General features: G+C 43.5%; 2 protein-coding genes across 2 annotated transcripts in view; one reads left to right on the forward strand and one right to left on the reverse strand.

Moving 5' to 3' along the window:
* The window catches only part of ADCY10 (adenylate cyclase 10), a 230,898-nt gene extending 223,255 nt beyond the window's left edge, over positions 1-7,643 (reverse strand). The window contains exons 1-2 of the mRNA XM_061584568.1: positions 7,193-7,643; positions 2,874-2,942 (exon numbers count right to left, since the gene is read on the reverse strand). Of these exons, the coding sequence (XP_061440552.1) occupies positions 2,874-2,937 (64 nt within the window). The 5' untranslated portion in view covers positions 2,938-2,942; positions 7,193-7,643. The remainder of the gene's footprint in view (positions 1-2,873; positions 2,943-7,192) is intronic.
* LOC133377047 (leucine-rich repeat-containing protein 52-like) lies at positions 7,394-16,637 on the forward strand. Its single transcript, XM_061610256.1, has 2 exons — positions 7,394-8,093; positions 16,387-16,637. Exons 1-2 carry the CDS (start codon positions 7,394-7,396, stop codon positions 16,635-16,637), a joined length of 951 nt encoding a protein of 316 aa, XP_061466240.1.
* Positions 16,638-19,043: the final 2,406 nt, after the last annotated feature.

The following is a 19,043-nucleotide window of genomic DNA, read 5'->3' on the forward strand; positions in this document are numbered from 1 at the left end:
ATTAGCGTACAGGCACTTGTAAGCAGTGTCTCTCTTCAAGTGTCTTTGGCACTTGTGGTTTGGCCTGTGGTAATTTTGCTCTTCTGAATTTATATCCTGTGCCCCTGCTCTCACAATGCCTACTTCTAGGCCTACCCCTTTTAAAATTTCATCATTTCTTTGGTTTTTATCCCAGGGGGGAGGTTTATTCCGAACCGGACCTTTCTCAGCTCCTGTCGGGTTTCCCCCCTCAGTCAGTTTAAAAGCTGCTCTGCTACCTTTTTAATTTTAAGTGCCAGCAGGCTGGTTCCATTCTGGTTCAAGTGGAGCCCGTCCCTTTTGTACAGGCCCGGCTTGTCCCAAAATGTTCCCCAGTGCCTAACAAATCCAAACCCTTCCACCCGACACCATCGTCTCATCCACGCATTGAGACTGCGAAGCTGGGCCTGTCTGGCTGGTCCTGCGCGTGGAACTGGTAGCATTTCAGAGAAAGCCACCTTGGAGGTCCTGGCTTTCAGCATCCTACCTAGCAACCTAAATTTTGCTTCCAGGACCTCACGGCTGCATTTCCCCATGTCGTTGGTGCCAACGTGCACCACGACCACTGACTCCTCCCCAGCACTGTCTACCAAACTATCTAAATGATGGGCGATATCTGCAACCTTCACACTAGGCAGGCAAAACACCTTGCTGTCTGCACGCCCATCACACACCCCACTGTCTATGTTCCTAATGATCGAATCACCCACTACAAGGATCCTTCCACGCCCTGGAGATATATCCTCGGCACAAGAGGATCGCTGCTCATCCCTCAAGGAATGGGTCCCTTCTAAGGGATCGTTTCCCTCTTCCTCAGCTGGATGCTCTCCTTCCCCGAGACCATCGTTCTCCATGACAGCAGAAGAGCTATCATCCTTGGAGTGGGACACAGCTATAACGTCCCTGAAGGCCTCCTCCACACACCTCTCTGCCTCTCTCAGCTTTTCCAGGTCAGCCACCTTGGCCTCAAGGAAATGAAGTCGTTCCCGGAGAGCCAGGAGCTCATTGCACCGAGAGCACACCCACGACTTCTGTCCAACAGGCAGATAGTCATACATGCTGCAGGCAGTGCAAAACACTGGAAAGCCCCCACACGCCTGCTGGCTTCTTACGTGCATAGTTTTGTTTAAGGTTTATTATGTCAATGGGTTGGAAACTGCGGTTTAGTTGAGGTCAGGGAACAGACAGGCAGAGTGGGAGGCCCTGGCCTCCTCGCCCTGCTGCCGAACTCACTCTGCTGCTTAACTCGCCTTGGCGCTTTGTCAGTTGGGGCCTTGACGCTTCGTCAGCTAGGGCTCCCTCTAGCTCGTGGAGCAGGCTCCCTCGCTAGGGTGCTCTGAATTTATATGTGTGGCTGGTCCCTCCCAGCTACTGCTGCCAGCCAATGATGCGTTAATTGAGGCTGATGGCTCAACTATCAGCTGGGGCTTAACTCTTTAGGATTATCTCAGGCTTCCTTCCTTTGAAGGCAGGAAGGCAGGCTTCCTTCCTTAGTGATGGGCAGGGCTATTTAAGGACTTTGACTAGTGGTACTAAGAAAGGTTAACTAGCTTTTACTCTATTTTTATTTTATTTGCTGACAACAACCACTTTTATCAGTGCAAGTTCCCCTGTAGTTTTAAGTGGTGCCTTGCACTCTGGCCTGGACAAACTAGCCTAGCTTTTGGCTGCTTTTAATCTAAGCCAGGGGCTGCGACTTCCAGGCGAGTCTTTTTTGTTTGTTGTTTTCCCACCTAGAACAGCCTGACTTTTCTTTAACCTAGGGAAACAGAGCTTGTGGTTGTGTTTAAGGAAGGCTAAAGCTGCCCTTTATAGCAAGGACTGAGCTGACTCTCTCCCTGTATGTATTGGTGGACTTTCCTTTTCCCCCTTCTCTCCGACTGGAATTTAGCCTTGTTTACAGTGTCTCCTGAAGCTTTCCTGCTAGGGTGGTGTTGAAAACTAGCTTTCTATAGGCTTCCTTCTCCTAGGATCTGTCTCCTAAGATATAGGTTCTTTCAGGATTTGACTCCTAGCTCAGGGTGACCTTAGGCTGCCCTTATTACTTATTGCTCTGAGCTGTTTTAATTCAATTAAATAATGAAATGATACATAACTGATACATAGCTTTTCCTTGTTCAGAATTCACCTGTACACTTTTTTTTTTAAAACGGACCATGGAATCAAGAACAGCTGCAGCTTCCTCTACACCTACAGAAGGCTTGTAGAGGAAACATTTCCAACTGACAATTATTATTGTTATTATTTGTTTGATTTATATTCCACCCTTCCTCCCAGCAGGAGCCCAGGGCAGCAAACAAAAGCACCAAAAACATCATAAAAACAGACTTTAAAATACATTAAAACAAAACATCTTTAAAAAGGAGTACGACCCCATCCATCAGAGGAAGTACGACCCATCCAAAGCAGGCAACTGACCAATTATCTGAACTCAGGAACCACCAACCCATAGTGCCTCCGTCTTGCTAGGATTCAGACTCAGTTTATTGGCCCTCATCCAGCCCACCACCGAGTCCAGGCAGCGCTCCAGGGCTTGCATGGCCTCTCCCAATTCAGATGTTACAGAGAAATAGAGCTGGGCATCATCAGCATATGCTGACATCTTGCCCCAAATCTCCTGATGACTGTTTCCAAGGGCTTCATATAGATGTTAAACAGCATGGGGGACAAGATGGTAACCTGCGGCACCCCACGACACAACTGCCAGGGGCCTGAAAGACAATCATCCAATGCTATCTCTGAAAACGACCCTGAAGATAGGATTGGAACTACTGTAAAGCAATGCCTCCAATACCCATCTCACCAAGTTGGCCGAATTATATGATACTGAGGTGTGTATTCTTATGCTTTTTTACCCTTGTCTTTGGAGAGAGGGGCACCAGCTTTGAAGGGCATTTCAGTATCATACTCCTGATCCATAGCACCTGAGGAACGAATAAGGAATGGAAAAATAAACAGAAGCATGTCAGTGGTTTTGAATGCTGAAGTGAACATGATATACATATTCATTCTTATGGGGAAAAGTCTCTTTTTTACACCTTTCCCCCCAGAAAGCCCAGAACATCATTAATCAAAATGCTAAAAAAAACCATCTAAAGCATTTAAAAAGCAATCACATACTCTTACTTAACCTATTCCCCAAGTTGCGGTCTACACAAGTTTATTTATTTATTACTGGCATTTAATCGCTTTTTTCAACAGTAGAACTCAAAGCGACTTACAACAAGAAAAAACACAATAATTGAAATAACTTATAACAAGAGCAAACAATTGCAAAACAATTTCAAACAAAATTCACAATAAGAGCTCAATGCCAGCTGCAAAGACAGTGTTTTCTAGTCACACTGAGGGGAAGGATCAACCATGCAGTTTCCTAATGACCACATCCTCTAATTTAACATTTCCACTCCCTCTGGTTACGTGGCAACCCAGCATGCTCAGTTTGTTTTACCAGTTAGTTTCATTTTAAAAACAACAACCAGGAAGTGCAATTATTTGTATTTTACAATACAGCTGAAATACCAATCTTTGTTTGAGCCGTGTTATGCTTTTGCTCACAAGTTATAGGTCAAAGAAAGATAAGACACTGTTGGCAGCAACTTAAAAAAAAGCTTGCAAATGGGGGAGGGCAGCCAGGAGTTGTTTGTCAGCCCGCAGGAAACAAAATGAAAGAAGGCAGGAGGGAGGGAGGGAGCGTGGAGAGGAGAGCGACTGACACACCCACCTAAAAGCATCGGAACAGAGCATCTGCAACCACTAGAGATACAGAATGAAGATGTTTTCCCTTCCCTTTTTGAGTTATCAGAGCATTAGGTTAGTACAGATTTACAGGGGGGAAACTGCATGATAGCTTCTGTTTGCCAGCAACGTCATGTGAATCATGCGAATTAAAAGGGGATGTGAGTAGCACCAAACACACACTAAACCACCATGTAGATGAGGCCATTGTTTTGAAAAGTGTGAATTTGATAGGTTTGGCTTGAAATATGAATTGATTCAAATTTCTCCCCCATCCATAATGCCAACCTTCTTTTTTTCTTTTACCTGGGAAGCTTCCTCCCCTGCAAGATCAATGGACCCATTAGGAAGGGGGGAGGGAGGGAAAAAGCAAAAATGTTAAGATGATGAATCTGAAAGCAACCGCCTCCTGTGATTTTTTTTAAACTTTACCTAAGGATCCAAGAGAGGTGACACTGTGAATGTGTATGATAGGCAGTTGATTTTCTTCTTCCTGGATGGATGGCATGGTTAAAGCCATTTATCTCATTAATCTCTTGGGGTAGAAGAGGTATGTTTGAAAATTGCCCCAGTGGAAGTGTCAGTGTATTACAAATTCTACATTAAGCTTTGGGGGAGAACAATAAAAAAAATAAAAAGCAGGGACTTTTAGTTTAACATTTAGGAGAGGGGATAGATTAAAAAATATTGTTACAGCTGTAACAGAATGAATTTATATGCCTGAACATTCATGCTATGATTCCCAGAAATCCAGGGATATTTTATTTTATGAATAAATGGTGCTCTCTAAAGTAAAAGAACCCTGCAACTTGATTGCCAAAAAGAGGAAAGGAGTAGAAGGCTGATACACACAAGGTGCTGGAATGTTAAACACACACAAAAATTTAACTACTGGAAAAAAACTCTTGAAGAGATGATGCATTCCTTGTTGGAAGATGCACAGTTACCACAGAAGTACCGGAGGGAAACAGCGGTACTGCCAGCTATCTGCAGAACCAACTTCCGGCAGCTTCAACCAACAAAACACCTTTCGAGCTATGGTATGATCAGACATCAAGCGTGTCTCACTTTCACATATTCAGCTGCAAGGCCTTTGAACACATCGCAAACCAGAGAGGTCAAAATTTGACAACATTGCCAAAGAACTAATATTCATTGGATAGTCTTCAATGCAGAAGGGATACCGAGTCATAGATCCCAAAAGTGGTGAAGTTGGAGTATACAGAGCTGTCCACTTTGATGAAGGAAAGCATCCACACCAACCAGAAGGGGCGTCACACCAAACAGATGACAGTGAAATGTAAGAAGAAACCGAGCTATTCTTCCACAACAGAAGGGAACACAGTAATATACCAGCAGAGGAAGATGAGTCTGAGCCAGAAAAGGCATCAGAGCCAGAAGGGGCAGCTGAAGCACCAGCACACAGATGATCTGAATGCACCAACAAAGGTGTACCAGCTGATAGACTGGCTTACCTCATGAGAGATGAACTTCCAGAGCGAGAGACCTGGAAAGAGATTGAAGCTTTATCCAAAACTGAAGTTGAGGTGGAGGCAGGCAGCCAAGGAAGAGCTGGAAGCCCTACACAAGAATAAAACTTGGACACTGACTAAGGTTCCTCAAGGAAGAAAAGCAACAGAATATTCAAGAAAAAGTCAGATGCTGAAGGAAACATTGAGAGATACAAGACCAGCCATCTGGAAACGTCTGTATATCAGCACTGTTACCAGGCCAGATGTCCCCCTTGGTCTCCTCTTCCTCCACCGTCCCCCCCCCCCAAGCAGGGGGCCAGGACCGCTGGAAGCCTCAGCAGCCCCTTTTCCAGTACCAATTTGTGGCAGAGAACGAAGGCGAGTTCAAAGAGGAAGACGAGGAGGATGAAGAAGTGGACGACAAGCGACTGGAGATGAGGGAGAGGAAGCGCGTTGCCGCCCCAGCTCCCCTCGCAGTGCCTGCCTCCACACCGCCTTTGGTGGACTTGGGCGAGCAGCCCCCCAGGCCCCTGTCTGCCTTTCAGCTGGCCTGGACTAGCCACCCCACCATCTCTTCCTCCTCCGCTCCATCCCCCTCTCCTTTCACTCTGTCCGGCTTCAAGGTCTCCCCGTCTGAGGAGGGGCCCCCGCACAGCACTCCGCTGCCGCCCAAGAGAGAGGAGCCCAGGCAGTCGGCCATTTGATGTTTCTTGACGCTGCTGCCTGAGATTGGGCAGCTGGGAAGAACTAGGGTGGCTGCTGATGGAGACTGGTGGAGGCTAAGTTGAAGCTGCTTTAATTTTTTTTTTACTTTTGCAGTACTGACTGGATGTGTAATGTGGCCTTCTATTATATGTTATGTTATATTTATAGTGTGGTATTAATTCTTGTATTGTTGTAATATTTGCTACTTGTTTTTTTATTATGGTTGTATTATTTTGTTTGAAATTGTTTTGCAATTGTTTGCTCTTGTTATAAGTTATTTCAATTATTGTTTTTTACTTGTTGTAAGTTGCTTTGAGTTCCACTGTTGAAAAAAAGCGACTAACAAATGCCAGTAATAAATAAATAAATAAAATATTGATATTAATATTGATATTTTTTCCAAGAAAAAAAACAAATTGGTAAAATCAGTGGCTAGCAGATAAAGAACCAACTCAAATCAATCCCAACCTGGTAAGCAAACAGAATGCTTTTGAACTGGCACCAGCTGAAGTATCCCATCCCTAATACCCAAGATCAGTACAGAGCCTCACATCATGGAAACAGGAACTTAGTTTAATTCAAAGACTGGAGGTGTGATGTCCAAAATCTGGACATAAGAACACCTGGCTCACACATGTGCCATGCCTGGCAGTCACATACATTGGTATCCTGCCAGGCTAGCTATAAGGTGGTAGTAAATACCTTCCTAACACATTTGATCTCCTCTTCCCAGTTCTGTTGAATCTTCTGGTTGCTCAGTTCCATGCATGTCATTGTTATGGTGGCCACATTCCTGGTACAATGGACATTATATTCCCTGGTATCTAACCCCATCCTCTCCAATGTTTGGCTTTTCTATGCCCTCAAACAAATATTTTATGATAAGGGATTCTAGTGCCTAAACAAAACTTTCTTGGTACCCCAGTGTTCCAGGTATAAAGAGTAGTTCTCACAAACAGCAAATAAGGTGAGAAAAATGTTCCTGAACGGCAGGAGAGAATGGGTTCATAATAGAATGGTCCTCCAGTTAGAGAGAAAACTAGGTGTCAGGAAGAAAAGTTCTAACCTAGAAATTTTCTGATGCACTTTAAAAAAAATGTATGAGGAATATGCAAACCTGCCTGCTCAGTGTTGGACCCTCTACAATTTATCTGGTTATTCTGGAAATTGGCAGCCACACTAACACATCTCAAGTGCAGAATACACAGACTCTCTTGAGCATACACACAAATGTGCCAAAAATCTGTCTGTGAACTTACCAAGGATGACATAAAGGTGTCAACTGGCAGTCAACACAATGCAGAGAATCTCCCATCGGCAAGTGGCTATTTTGCACATTGAAGAAAATGAGCTCTCTGTGCCAGGTGCTTAAATTGGCAGTTTGCCAGAGATCTTGATGAACAAAGAGTTCACAGAAAGCAGAGAGCCTTAGCTCCCCTCAGGATTGGTGCAGAGAAGAAATGGCTTCCCTGCCAGAATTGCTTGAAGACCATCAGGGTACAAAGAGAAAAGTGTGCTGCTTGAGGTGCCATATCCTGATTCCTTCAAACAGCTCCAGGTGTGTGTGGGTGGTGCTTCTCCTTGGAATCAGCTGGACAGCAGAAAGTGTAGACTGTCCAAAGGAATGCACTTGCCAGTATCTGGCTGTGAACTGCACAGGGAAGCAGCTGTCAGACTTCCCAGCTACAATCCCACTGGACACCAGGCAGCTGATCCTGGCTCAAAACAAACTCAGTTATTTGCCGTCCGTGGAGCTGAACTTCCTCAGTGACTTGATCTATCTAGATTGCAGCAGCAATGCTCTAGGTGAAGACCTGGATTTCACATTTGTCAGCATCATCAAGCTTGTCTACTTGGACCTCAGTTTCAACAACCTCACACAGGTAACATTTGGCACCTTTTCACAACTCAGCAGCCTTGTTGTGCTAAAGCTCTCAGACAATCCCAGCCTTGTGGAGATTGAGAAGGACTCCTTTGCCAACAATACCTGGTTGAGGCACCTAGATGTGAGCCGCTGCAGCTTGACATTCATTGATACAAGTACCGTCAGAGACCTGCCCAATCTGAGAAGCCTGGGCTTAAGTGGGAATCCCTGGTTCTGTAACTGCTCCTTCATGGAACTGTGCAGCTGGATGAAAGAGGGTGGGGTAACTATCCCAGGTAAGTTTGAAATTTTCACTATCAAAGGGTTTGTTCCATCTCCAGGTGAGCTGTCGTGTGCTTGCCCAGCAGTGGCATAGTGTGAAACTGCTGCTCTTTGCCATGTGCTGTGGATTGAGAGTGTGAGCAGTCTGGGCTCCGTCCACTTTCCTTTGCTGAGGTCAACATTTTCAATTTTTGTTGCTTTTGTTGTGATTGTTAAGGAATCACCTAAATGTCAGTAGTATTATCATGGTAGTTTGGGGGGAACCCATATTATTCACAAAATGTGTCAATCTTTCTCTTGCACTTTTAGAAAGGAAGGCTTCTCCCAACAATATCAGTATTCTGTTCCCTTTCTGGATCCTCCTCTCCTCCTCCCCAGACACAGATAAAGCTCTGCTGCCAGAAGAATATTTCTGTTCCTGAATCATAACTCTCAGAGAAGAGAAGGTGAAAGGAAACGTAGGCTGCTTATGTGGCTGCAAAGCCAGCTCTATTTCTCACCTATGTTACACGGACACAACTCGCCTTACTACCACTGTGTTTCAAAGAGCAAGCAACGCAATGTGTGTGAAACAGACACATCATTTTGCATTTCCGTCATTCTTTTTTGAAAGCAGTGGTTAAACTTTAATGCTGGCTGTAAGCTTATCTGGCAACAGGAGCTCCTCTTTCCTTCTAGAAATGAAATAAGACACACCCTGTTCCATGCCAGCCAGTGGCACAAGATAGCATTAATAAACTGGTGGCTCCAATTGACTGCTGTCTTTAATTGTGTGAGAGTGGGTTCACGGTAGGCAACCTGCCTCCCTCCTCCCCATCCACTCACGCAGTCTGTGACAGCTGTACTGTGAAAGTGGTGGAAATCCAATAAAACTGTTCTGGGGCTGGAGAGAGGGTCTAAAACACCATGAATTTTGCCCATTCACCTCCAGTTTTGACAAGCTGCAGCAGGCCCAAAGCCTGGTGACCATGAGCCTCCTCAGACAAGTTGGGGATGCTCTGGGCAATCAGAAGTGATATTTGGAGGGAATCTGTTTTGTTTCATCTGTTGCTGCTGCTTCTGAATGTCCAAAACAGCCTCAGGTCCCACTGGATTCCTCCCATTTGTAGAATGCAAAAATCGCAAAAACCTATGAGCTAAAAAAAGGTCAGAACATTTTGAAATTGAACTAAAATTTGCATTTTGAAAATAAAAGTTTGACAACATTTGTGTGCTATCTTTGACATTTATTCTTATATAAATCTTTCTTCATAGTTTGTCTTGATATGTATCTGATTTCACACTATGGTTGTTAATTATTATTTCCTCTACATTTTAAGTGTGCCCTTCTTCCTTGGGGTGGTCATGGTCCCCCTCTGTTGTTTTCACCATGAGGGGCAGATTAAGCTAAGAGATGGTGCGTAGCCCATGGTTACCCAGTAAACTTTGTACCTTATTTTCATTTTAAAATTTAATTAAAATGATTTATTCTAGGCAAAGGTTATGTAAAAGGTAAAGGTAAAGGTGTCCCCGCACTTATAGTGCGAGTCGTTTCCGACTCTTAGGGTGACGTCTTGCGACGTTTACTAGGCGGACCGTATATATGGGGTGGGATTGCCAGTTCCTTCCCCAGCCTTTCTTTACCCCCCAGCATATGCCAAGTACTCATTTTACCGACCACGGATGGTTGGAAGGCTGAGTGGACCTCAACCCCTTTTACTGGAGATCCGACTTCCTCCTTCTGTTGGAATCTAACTCCGGCCATGAGCCGAGCTTCGGCTGCATTACTGCCGCTTACAACTCTGCACCACGGAGGATGAAGTAATGCAAATCCATATAATCCATTTAAGGCACATCCAACTAGCATTTAAAGCACAATACTTCCCCAAAGAATACTGGGAAGTTTCCCCCTCACAGTTATAGTTCCCACCACCCTTAACAAACTACAGCTCCCATGATTCTGTGGTGGATTGCTGTGCTTCAAATGTGTGTTGAATACGCTTTAAATACATGGTGTGTATCTGCCCTAATATGCTGTGAATTCATTAGTAAATTGAAAAGAACAATTTTAAAAGATGCTTTTTTAAACAGGGGAAGGGCTGTAACTCAGTGGTAGGGCATATGCTTTGCATGCAAAGGTCCAAAATTCAATCTCTGGAAGAGACTATGGCCTGAAATCCTGGAGAGCCAATGCCTCAGTATAAGGCAGATTCCTTTGTGCCTAAAAGAGGAAAGAGACCCAAGGGTCACAGTGACTCCAACGTTTATTTATGTATTTTATTTAAAACCTTTATAAACCGTTTTATTGTAAAAAAGAACCCTCAATTTTATTGGCAAATTATTTTTGCCAATAAAAATTATTGGCAAAAACAGTTAAAGACAGATATGAAAAAACATTCAAAATAATAAAACCAACAATGAGTTAAAACAGATAAAAAACATAATAGCTTCTACATGCCTGGGTAGGCTGGCCTAACAAAAATGTTTTTAGCAGGTGCCAAAATGAGTACAATGAAGGCGCCTGCCTAAAGCAGGGAATTCCAAACTGTAGGTACTGCCACAGTAAAGAATCAATTTCTTGTAAGAGCAGAACAAGCACTATATGGCACCGGTAGCAGGAAAACACACCTTGAACTTGGCCTGGTAGCAAATCGTCAACCAGTGCAGATTTCAGAGCAGAGGTATTATGTGCTGACAGGGTCTCACTCATGTCAACAATCGTGCCACAGCATTCTACACTAACTGCAGCCCCTGGGTCAGGTTGTGCTGCATGGGGATTTCTGTGAGCTTAGCTGACTGGCTGCCAGGATTTTTTTAGTTTTGGTTATGAACCCTGACTGGTTGTGGAATGCTGAGTTTTCTCTCTTATTCATAGGAATCTTGTTGTGGTTGTTATGATATTGCATTTTGGAAATCATCACGTCTTTTCTTTTTCTATTTGCATTTCATTTACCTCTGACCTTACTCCCTTACATCCACAGAAGCAACAACAGTGGCTCCATGTGGTCAGCTCAGCCTCCTTAAACTCACTGATGATGCACTTTGTTGGTTGCATGATGGTTGTTTCTTGCCCAATAGTGGTAAAAGAGAATTCACATACTGGGAAGTGTGGCTTCAATTGCTGCTGTTCCCAATCTATTGCCTGTGGACCAGACCATGTGTGTTTTCTCTCTGTCAATTATTACTCACTGGAATTGGGCTGGCTGTCAAAGTGAGTTTATAGCAGCACACAGAGTAGGCAGTAAAGAGCAGAGAATCTTCTTAACTCTCTTATTCATTTCTCAAACCTCTCTCTGCAGTGAAGGGTCCAGTCTGCACAGGGGTTTGGAGCAGCCACATTAGAAGGCAGGCAAGGGCATTCCAGGTAGGGGGTTGCCAATGCTGCTTTCATATGGATATTGTTGTAGAGGATCCCTAGTCAAGCTTTTCCAGCAGCACAATCCTAACAATATCTACTCAGAAGTAAGTCGAGTTCTATGGGGCTTAGTCACTTTGTGTGTTTAGAACTGCAGTCTTTAAGGGCATCCATCTTTACTCCTGACTGCTCCCATCTAACATCTCCACATCTTTCTTGCTGCAGTGGCCTTCTGGTGACTGGCCTCGCCTGAGGGCACTTACACCCTTCTTGCCAGTACCAAGCAGGCTAGATTACCGTATATTCCGGTGTATAAGACGACCCCCAACTTTTCCAGTTAAAATATAGAGTTTGGGATATACTCGCCGTATAGGACTACCCCTGCTTATGACATGCAGGTACTTAGCAGGAAAACTGTCACTTATAAACTTATAAATATTAATATTTGGATTGTCCAGTTGTTTTGTTTTTGTGCCTAGGAATTACCACCAAAAACTGGGGAAAGATGTGAGAAATCTTTTTTTTAAAAGCAACATTAAATGCCTAGACTCTAGTTTCCAACACTATGGAGTATTTATTGATTGATTAAGAGAATTTATATCCTGCCCTTTTGCTGTTAAAAACAGAGCTCAGCACAGCTTACAAATATAGTAAAAACAATAAAAATACACAATCAGAGAAAAACAAGCCAAAATGTTAGGAAAAGGAGTCTTTCACACCACATGCTCAGTTCTAAATACTGTTGCAGCAAGTTTTACAAGTTCCTCCAGTATTCCACTGGTGCAGGCACTCAGACATTCAAAGTACTGTATGTTTCTTAGGTTTTATAAAAGCAGAGCTTTGCTTAACTCAAAATTTCTTCTCCCTTTGATAACCACATCTACACAGGTTCCACCTCCATACTCAAAATGAAACTGAGCCTGGAAGTGTACAACAACCCCACACATACCTTGCTAATTCGATTATCAATGCCAGGATGTCTGTCTTATCGACTACTCTCCTGCTCCCCCCCCCACACACACACACCGGGCATCATGAAAGACCCAGTCCTGGGCTCAGAAAGAAAATAAATATCTGGTCCTCTTCAAAGTATTGATAAGCCTCTTGTTTTAATTGAAATAATAATTATAAATTCTTGTTCTTATCACTAATGGGAGTTAATTATCTTGCATATGCTGCTGTTGCTTCTATGGCTGTAACGGAGTGAGGATAAAGATAAGTGAAATGCAAATAGGAAAAAAAAACACAGAAGGCAGTAACACTTTCCTAAATGTAATACCATACCAACCACAACAAGATTCCTATAAGGCAAAAAACTAAGCATCTCACAACCAGTCAGGATTCCTAACCAAAAACCAAAAATATGATAAATGAAGAAATATTTATATAAGCATAACTATCAAATATATTTATTATTTACACAAACTGTAAAGATATTTATAGTGCAATCCTAAATTTATTTATCCAGAAGCAAGTCCCAGCGTATTCAATGGGGCTTACTCAAACAGGGACAGAAATGCAACCTCAAGTGATAAGCAACTTCATTCACACAACCCAAAATTCCGAATCATGCCACTTTACACTGTTTTGCAACTGTTTATACTTGTTTTTATGGTTATTGGATTTTAAATGGCTTTATTTCTTGTTGTGAGCTGCCTTGGTTTCCAACCCTACCTCACAGGGGTGTTGGAAAGACTCCATACACACACGCACACACTGCAGATGTATAAATACATACAGCCCATATAATAGTTTATTGTCAAACCAATTGGTCGTTGCAGAAAAATCAGTATTAGTTTTTTTAAAAATCAGTATTAGTTTCCTACAGAATAAAAACTGCAATACCTAAGTAAGCCCTGCCTACTTGCTTTAAAATAGGACTGGGGGGGGGCAGAAAGAGAACACAAACACAATTCTTTTTTACATTCACTCCAAAGTCCCATTGATTTTCAGCACATTCATAATCATGTCTACTCAAAAGTAATTCCTACTGAATTCAATAGGATTTACTCTGGACATATGGGATTAGCACTGTTTTTACCCCCAAAAGCAACTATTGGGAAGGTTTTCAAAACACTGCCCAGGATCTGACTCCTACACACAACAGGGGGAAAAACTGAAATGTATATACCTACCCAATTTATGAGATTTTCAGATAAACAGGAGGGGAAACCACCATTTTCTGGCCTCGCAATGAGGTTTTGCAGACACTGCCACCAAACAAACACTTCACTGATTGGCTGAAATCCTGAACGGGCGGGGTTAAAGCTACGAAGTGCTATACAGTAGTTTAAAAAAAGATTTAACCGGGGGGGGGTGCCTGACATTTTTATATATATCTCGAGAACCGCACCACCTAGAAACTTAATTTTTTTTTTAATGAAAGCTGAGAATCCGGGCCACCTAAGGAGCTAGCTGGGTGCCGGGTGGCATGCTTAGAATCTGGGTAAAACCCGGCTATCCGGGCAATATGGCAACCCTAATAAGACGACACCCGGCGTATAAGACAACCCCCGACTTTGGAGAAGATTTTCCAGGGTTAAAAAGTCATCTTATACGCCGGAATATACAGTAAATGCTCCTTACTCTCTAAGCAAGTGAGAAGGAATGATCCCGTCACTTGAGCTGGACCTGGAAACACCCTCATTTAGCTAAATTTCTATCTTAATTTCCAATCAGAGAAATTGTTTGAGTGGTATGCTCCAAGCAACTGTGGTTGATGCTTAATGTATCATGCTTAATGACATCACTGGGGCCCGCTGTCTATGACATCACTGGAGTGTACCCCCTATGACATCACTAGGACACAGCCCATGACATCACCAGGGCCTACTCCCCACGACATCATTAGGGCCTGCCCTAGTGCTTCTGACCTGGCAACCCTATGCCTACCTGATGTTCACTGGAAGCTCATTCCAAAAGGCAGATGCACCACACTAAAAGCCCTTGGTCTTGTTAGAATCTATGAATTATAATGGTAATTTGAGGAATTAAGCATGTGCAGTAAACAGTAAGCAGTAGCTACTCTTTAGCTTGGTCAAAATTATACTGTGTCTCTGGTATAGGAAAAATAACAAAGCTAAGTTTATTGTTGAAATGCATTTAGATAGAAAGCCCTACATCTGACTGACTAGATATGAGATGCTGCAGAAGAGATGCCTGATGCATCTGTGCTCCTCTTTAGGGAGCCTGTTGGAACGAAGAACAAGGAAGATTGAGACCGGGGGGGGGGAAACCAGAAAAGATCACTTTTCCCTAAGAGTATCACTTTACACCTGGAAGGAAAGGTCAGCTTAGGTTAGAGTAGACGGAACAGTCTAGGAATCTAGGGAGATTTGTCTCTATCACTCTCCACGTAGTAAGTGGTCTCCTCTCAGGCTTCAAACTGAGTTGCACTGTTACATTTCCAACAACTCTAAGTCAGCCTTTTCCAACTAGTGGGCCACCACATGTTGTTGGACCACAATTCCCATCTTTCCTGACCATTGGCAATGCTGGCTGAGGCTGATGGGAGTTGTGGTCCAACAACATCTGGTGGCCCACTAGTTGGGAAAGGCTGGTCGAAGTGGACATTAGATGAACTTCAGAGGCATACAGTACTACTATGAGTCTGTCTTTCTCTTGAGGATTGAAATGACTAGGCACTTCCTGCCCCTCCAATAATATTTGGCCCCTGAGAAGGGCTTCAGCAAAATAAGGCATTTTTGGAAGTACATCTTGTGGCATCTATGCCCTGTGGTGGAGGCCAGGAATGGGATCCATTTGCTAGTGCCACTTCGAAAGCATTCGATCAACCTAACAGGCAGTACCAACTGAAATTTGTTCCTTGTCTGCTATCCATTGCTTTTACCAGTCTGACTTTTTCTCACAAAAAATCAGTACTAATATCGATATTTTGAAAGAAACTATATATATTCATTTTTATGCCCACATTCCCCTAATGTATGCATTTTTGTAAACATTGCTTGGTTGGAGAACTGAACTGCAAAATTCAGATAGCTGTACAGTAAGGCCCCGCTTTACAGTGCTTCGCTTTACGGCGCTTCGCTAATGCAGTGGTCTCAATTAGACACAATTAGACTAAAGCCCCAATCATACGGCGCTTGTTCCATTTTTATGGTGGTTTTCGGGCGTTGCGTGCCATTCTATTCAATGAGTTCCGCTTTACAGCGGTTTTCGCTTTACAGCGGGGGTCCGGAACGTAACCCGCCGTATGAGTGGGGCCCTACTGTATTTTGGTTCTTGAATTGTTTTAGAAAGTGTGGATTTAATAATTTCACCTTCAATTGGAAATGCAATTTTACATGCAAACTGAATTGAGTTTTTCACCCATCCCTTATGTCTGGCATGTTGCATTTCTCAAAACATGTGGTTATCTTTGTTGTACTGGCATAATCAGTGACTTGTGCATTCAGCAATAGCATTTTAGCAAGTTTTGCAGCCAGCAATATTATTCAGAACAGATAAGGATTCAGTCAAATGCAAATAATGGATTTAAACTTGCTAAGTGTAAAGATTTGAACTTCAAGTCACTGGGTTTATCCATACAGGAGTTTACTCTGTGTTTGCAGCTCCTCGTGACCCCTCTTAATTTGCATCATTTACAAGATGGCAGCAACCTGTGATGAGGTTCTGAACAAGCCCCAAGCCACCTGCTAGGCGCAGCCATAAAAAGGTTTTGTGTTTTTTTAGAAATCTTGTTCCCCAAAGTGATGGAAAATTATTCCTCCCACTCCAATAATATTTGGCCCCTGGGAAGGGCTTCAGTGATGGATCTCTTTGATGGTAGCACTCCATTCTTCCACCTTAGATGATTAACAGATAGAAAACAAAAGTAGGCTTCCTGTTATAGGTTGAGTTTAAAGGTGAGTCCTCCTGGGTCTGCAAAGAATGAAGACCACAGACATGTCCTTAATTGGCATGTGTTTATGCACAAACCCAGGCTTATTCTCATCCTTCTGTTTCCTTTGCAGATCCTGACAATGTCACCTGCTACAGCCCAGCTTTTGTACATGGCTTGAGGATGCTGGAAGAAGCTCAGGAACAGCTCAATTATAAGTGCTACATCCATTTTGATGACCAAGACTACCTTTTCCTGGGACTGGTTGGGTTCTGCATATTTTCTGCAGGTACTGTTTTGGCCTGGCTCTTAGGAGTGTGTGCAGTGATATATGAATTCTTAACTGCTACAGGAGAGGAAGAGGAAGAAGACACAGGGCAGTAGACTACACCACTGAGAAGTGACTTAATATATTAACAGCACCATCTTGTGCATGTTTACTTGGAAGTAAGCCCCATTGAACACAATGAGATTAACTAAGGCTGCAGTCCAATACATGCATCCTAGGAGGTAATCCTTTTTGAATACAGTGGGATGTACTTCGGAGTAAATAACCATAAAATGCCTGGGGGGGGGGGAAGAGGTCTACAGAATCACATTTGAAACTCTGATGTTGTTGTTGAAGAAGAAACATAATTGTCAATTGTTACCTAAAAGGTCTCCAAGTGACTTAACATTTAAAAACATAAACATACATACATTATACCATATGAAAAAATATAAAACATTAACATTTTCATACATTACCACCACAACTCCTAACAGCCAGTAGGAAGCTTTGACAGCACACTAAAAATAAAACAGAATCAGCTCAGTTCATCAGAGACTGGGGGAAAAGGTACTACATTACTTGGCACCAAAAAGATGTCAGCAAATATCAGTGGATTACCCTGTTTTGGCTTTGGAGACCCACAGTGCTCTTTTCAGATGTGACTGCCATACCTGATGCTAGATGGAATAAAGTTTTCCTCATATATTTTGAAATGGTTCAGAATTGCTCTTTACTTGCTATAGAATTATTATTACTGAGAGGCAATGGACTAGTAACTATTTCAGAACAATATATGGTTATTGAGAACATGAGATGTGAAATGAAGTAAGATCCTTTCCAACACTAATACAGTAGGGCCCCACTCATATGGCGGGTTATGTTCCGGACCCCTGCTGTAAAGCGAAAACCGATGTAAAGCGGAACTCATCAAATAGAATGGTGCGCGATGCCCGAAAACCGCCATAAAAGCAGAACAAGCGCCATATGAGTGGGGCTTTAGTCTAATTGCGTCTAATTGAGACCATTGTATTAGCGAATTGCTATAAAGCGAAGCGTTGTAAAGTGGGACCCTCCTGTACTGTTGACTGCCAAGGAAAGACACTCGACATTGATTGGGCATAACTATATCTATTTTTCCTCTGGCCCTCCTCCTGTCCTTTTGACTTCAATCTGACATACACAAATTGAGGAGGTGAAAGTTATGCTGGCATGCAAGAAATCAAAAGCAGATGTCAGTAGAGAAATATCTCCAGTCAACAAGATACAATGAGCAACTGATCAATAAACTATTAACCTCTCTCAATTAACCTTTCTCAAACCCACTGTCATCCACCCTCCTCACTGTTTGAGGAGTTACACAAATTTGACCCATCAATAAAGTCTTGTGCATGTATATTGTCTTGGTGTATCTTCTTTTTATTCAGAAACCACTGTTACATGTGTATGTCTGAACCATCATACATGTCTACTACAAATTAGAATCTTAACACACCCTTAAATGAGGAACAGAAACTTTTGCATGAAGTCAAAACTGTGTGTTCCAAATACATGTTTATCCTAACCCTTAAACCTAATGAAACCCTCACACACCAAAATCTAAATGAAAGACAAGAAAAGGAAGTGTATATGGTACATAACAGTGGTTCCCAACCTGGGGGCCGGGACCTCCATGGAGGCCATGAAGTAATCCAGGGGGGCCGCAAACAGTAAAGAAATGATTTTTTAAAAGTTTTCACTCCCTGGATGCTGTCTGTTCCCCACTGCTGCTGCAGACGACACCTCCCCCTTGCTCCCAAGAGGGGAGGACTTTTGCTGAAATGGCAGAGTGTCTTTCAGGCATGTTGAGGGCAGACGTCTGCCTATAAAACATGTGGCAGATGCTGAAGGAGGCTGAGGGTGGAGCCATGGCCAGTTCTAAAGGGTGGCCAGGTGGGGCAGCTTCCGAGCCACCCCCCATCCCCCTGCTTCACCTACCTTTCTCTCTGCTGTTTTTTGCAGTGCGCGCAGGGTTGCCATCAATCAAGATGGCAGCCGAGGTTTCCATAAGGGGCTGAAGCCTCTGCCACCATCTTGGTTGATGGTAGCAATGCACGCTCGTGTGTGCCATCAAGCAAGATGGAGGCAGAGGCTTCAGCCCCTTACGGAAACCTTGGCCATCATCTTGATTGATGGCAACCCTGTGCGCACTGTGCGTGCAGCGACAAAAAACAGCAGAGAAAGGTAGGTGAAGCGGGGGGATAGCAGGGGGATGGTGGGTGGCTTGGAAGCTCCTGTCCTGCAATCCGTGCTCCTGCCGCGGATCACGGAAGGGGAGTGGAGGGGCCCAGAGCAGGCTGGTGCCCAAGGGCCCCGGCATGCCTGGAGCCGGCCCTGGGTGGAGCTACCAGGAAGAAGAGGGGATTACTATTGCTGACTCCCATTTCCTCGTACTCCCGTCTCCTCGCTGCTGCTGATGCCCTTGCTCAGGAGAGGGCTTTTCGTGAAGCAAAAGAGGCAAGGCTGCAAGGAAAGGCTGCTTT

The sequence above is a fragment of the Rhineura floridana genome, chromosome 1, assembly GCF_030035675.1.
Source record: "Rhineura floridana isolate rRhiFlo1 chromosome 1, rRhiFlo1.hap2, whole genome shotgun sequence".
In the NCBI taxonomy this organism is placed as follows: Eukaryota; Metazoa; Chordata; class Lepidosauria; order Squamata; family Rhineuridae; genus Rhineura; species Rhineura floridana.

Bases quoted from the DNA above. Each gene is read 5' to 3' on its own strand.
- LOC133377047 (XM_061610256.1), top strand. From the start codon at position 7,394: ATGGCTTCCCTGCCAGAATTGCTTGAAGACCATCAGGGTACAAAGAGA. The intron at 8,094-16,386 runs GTAAGTTTGAAA...TTTCCTTTGCAG, and splicing joins GGGTGGGGTAACTATCCCAG to ATCCTGACAATGTCACCTGC.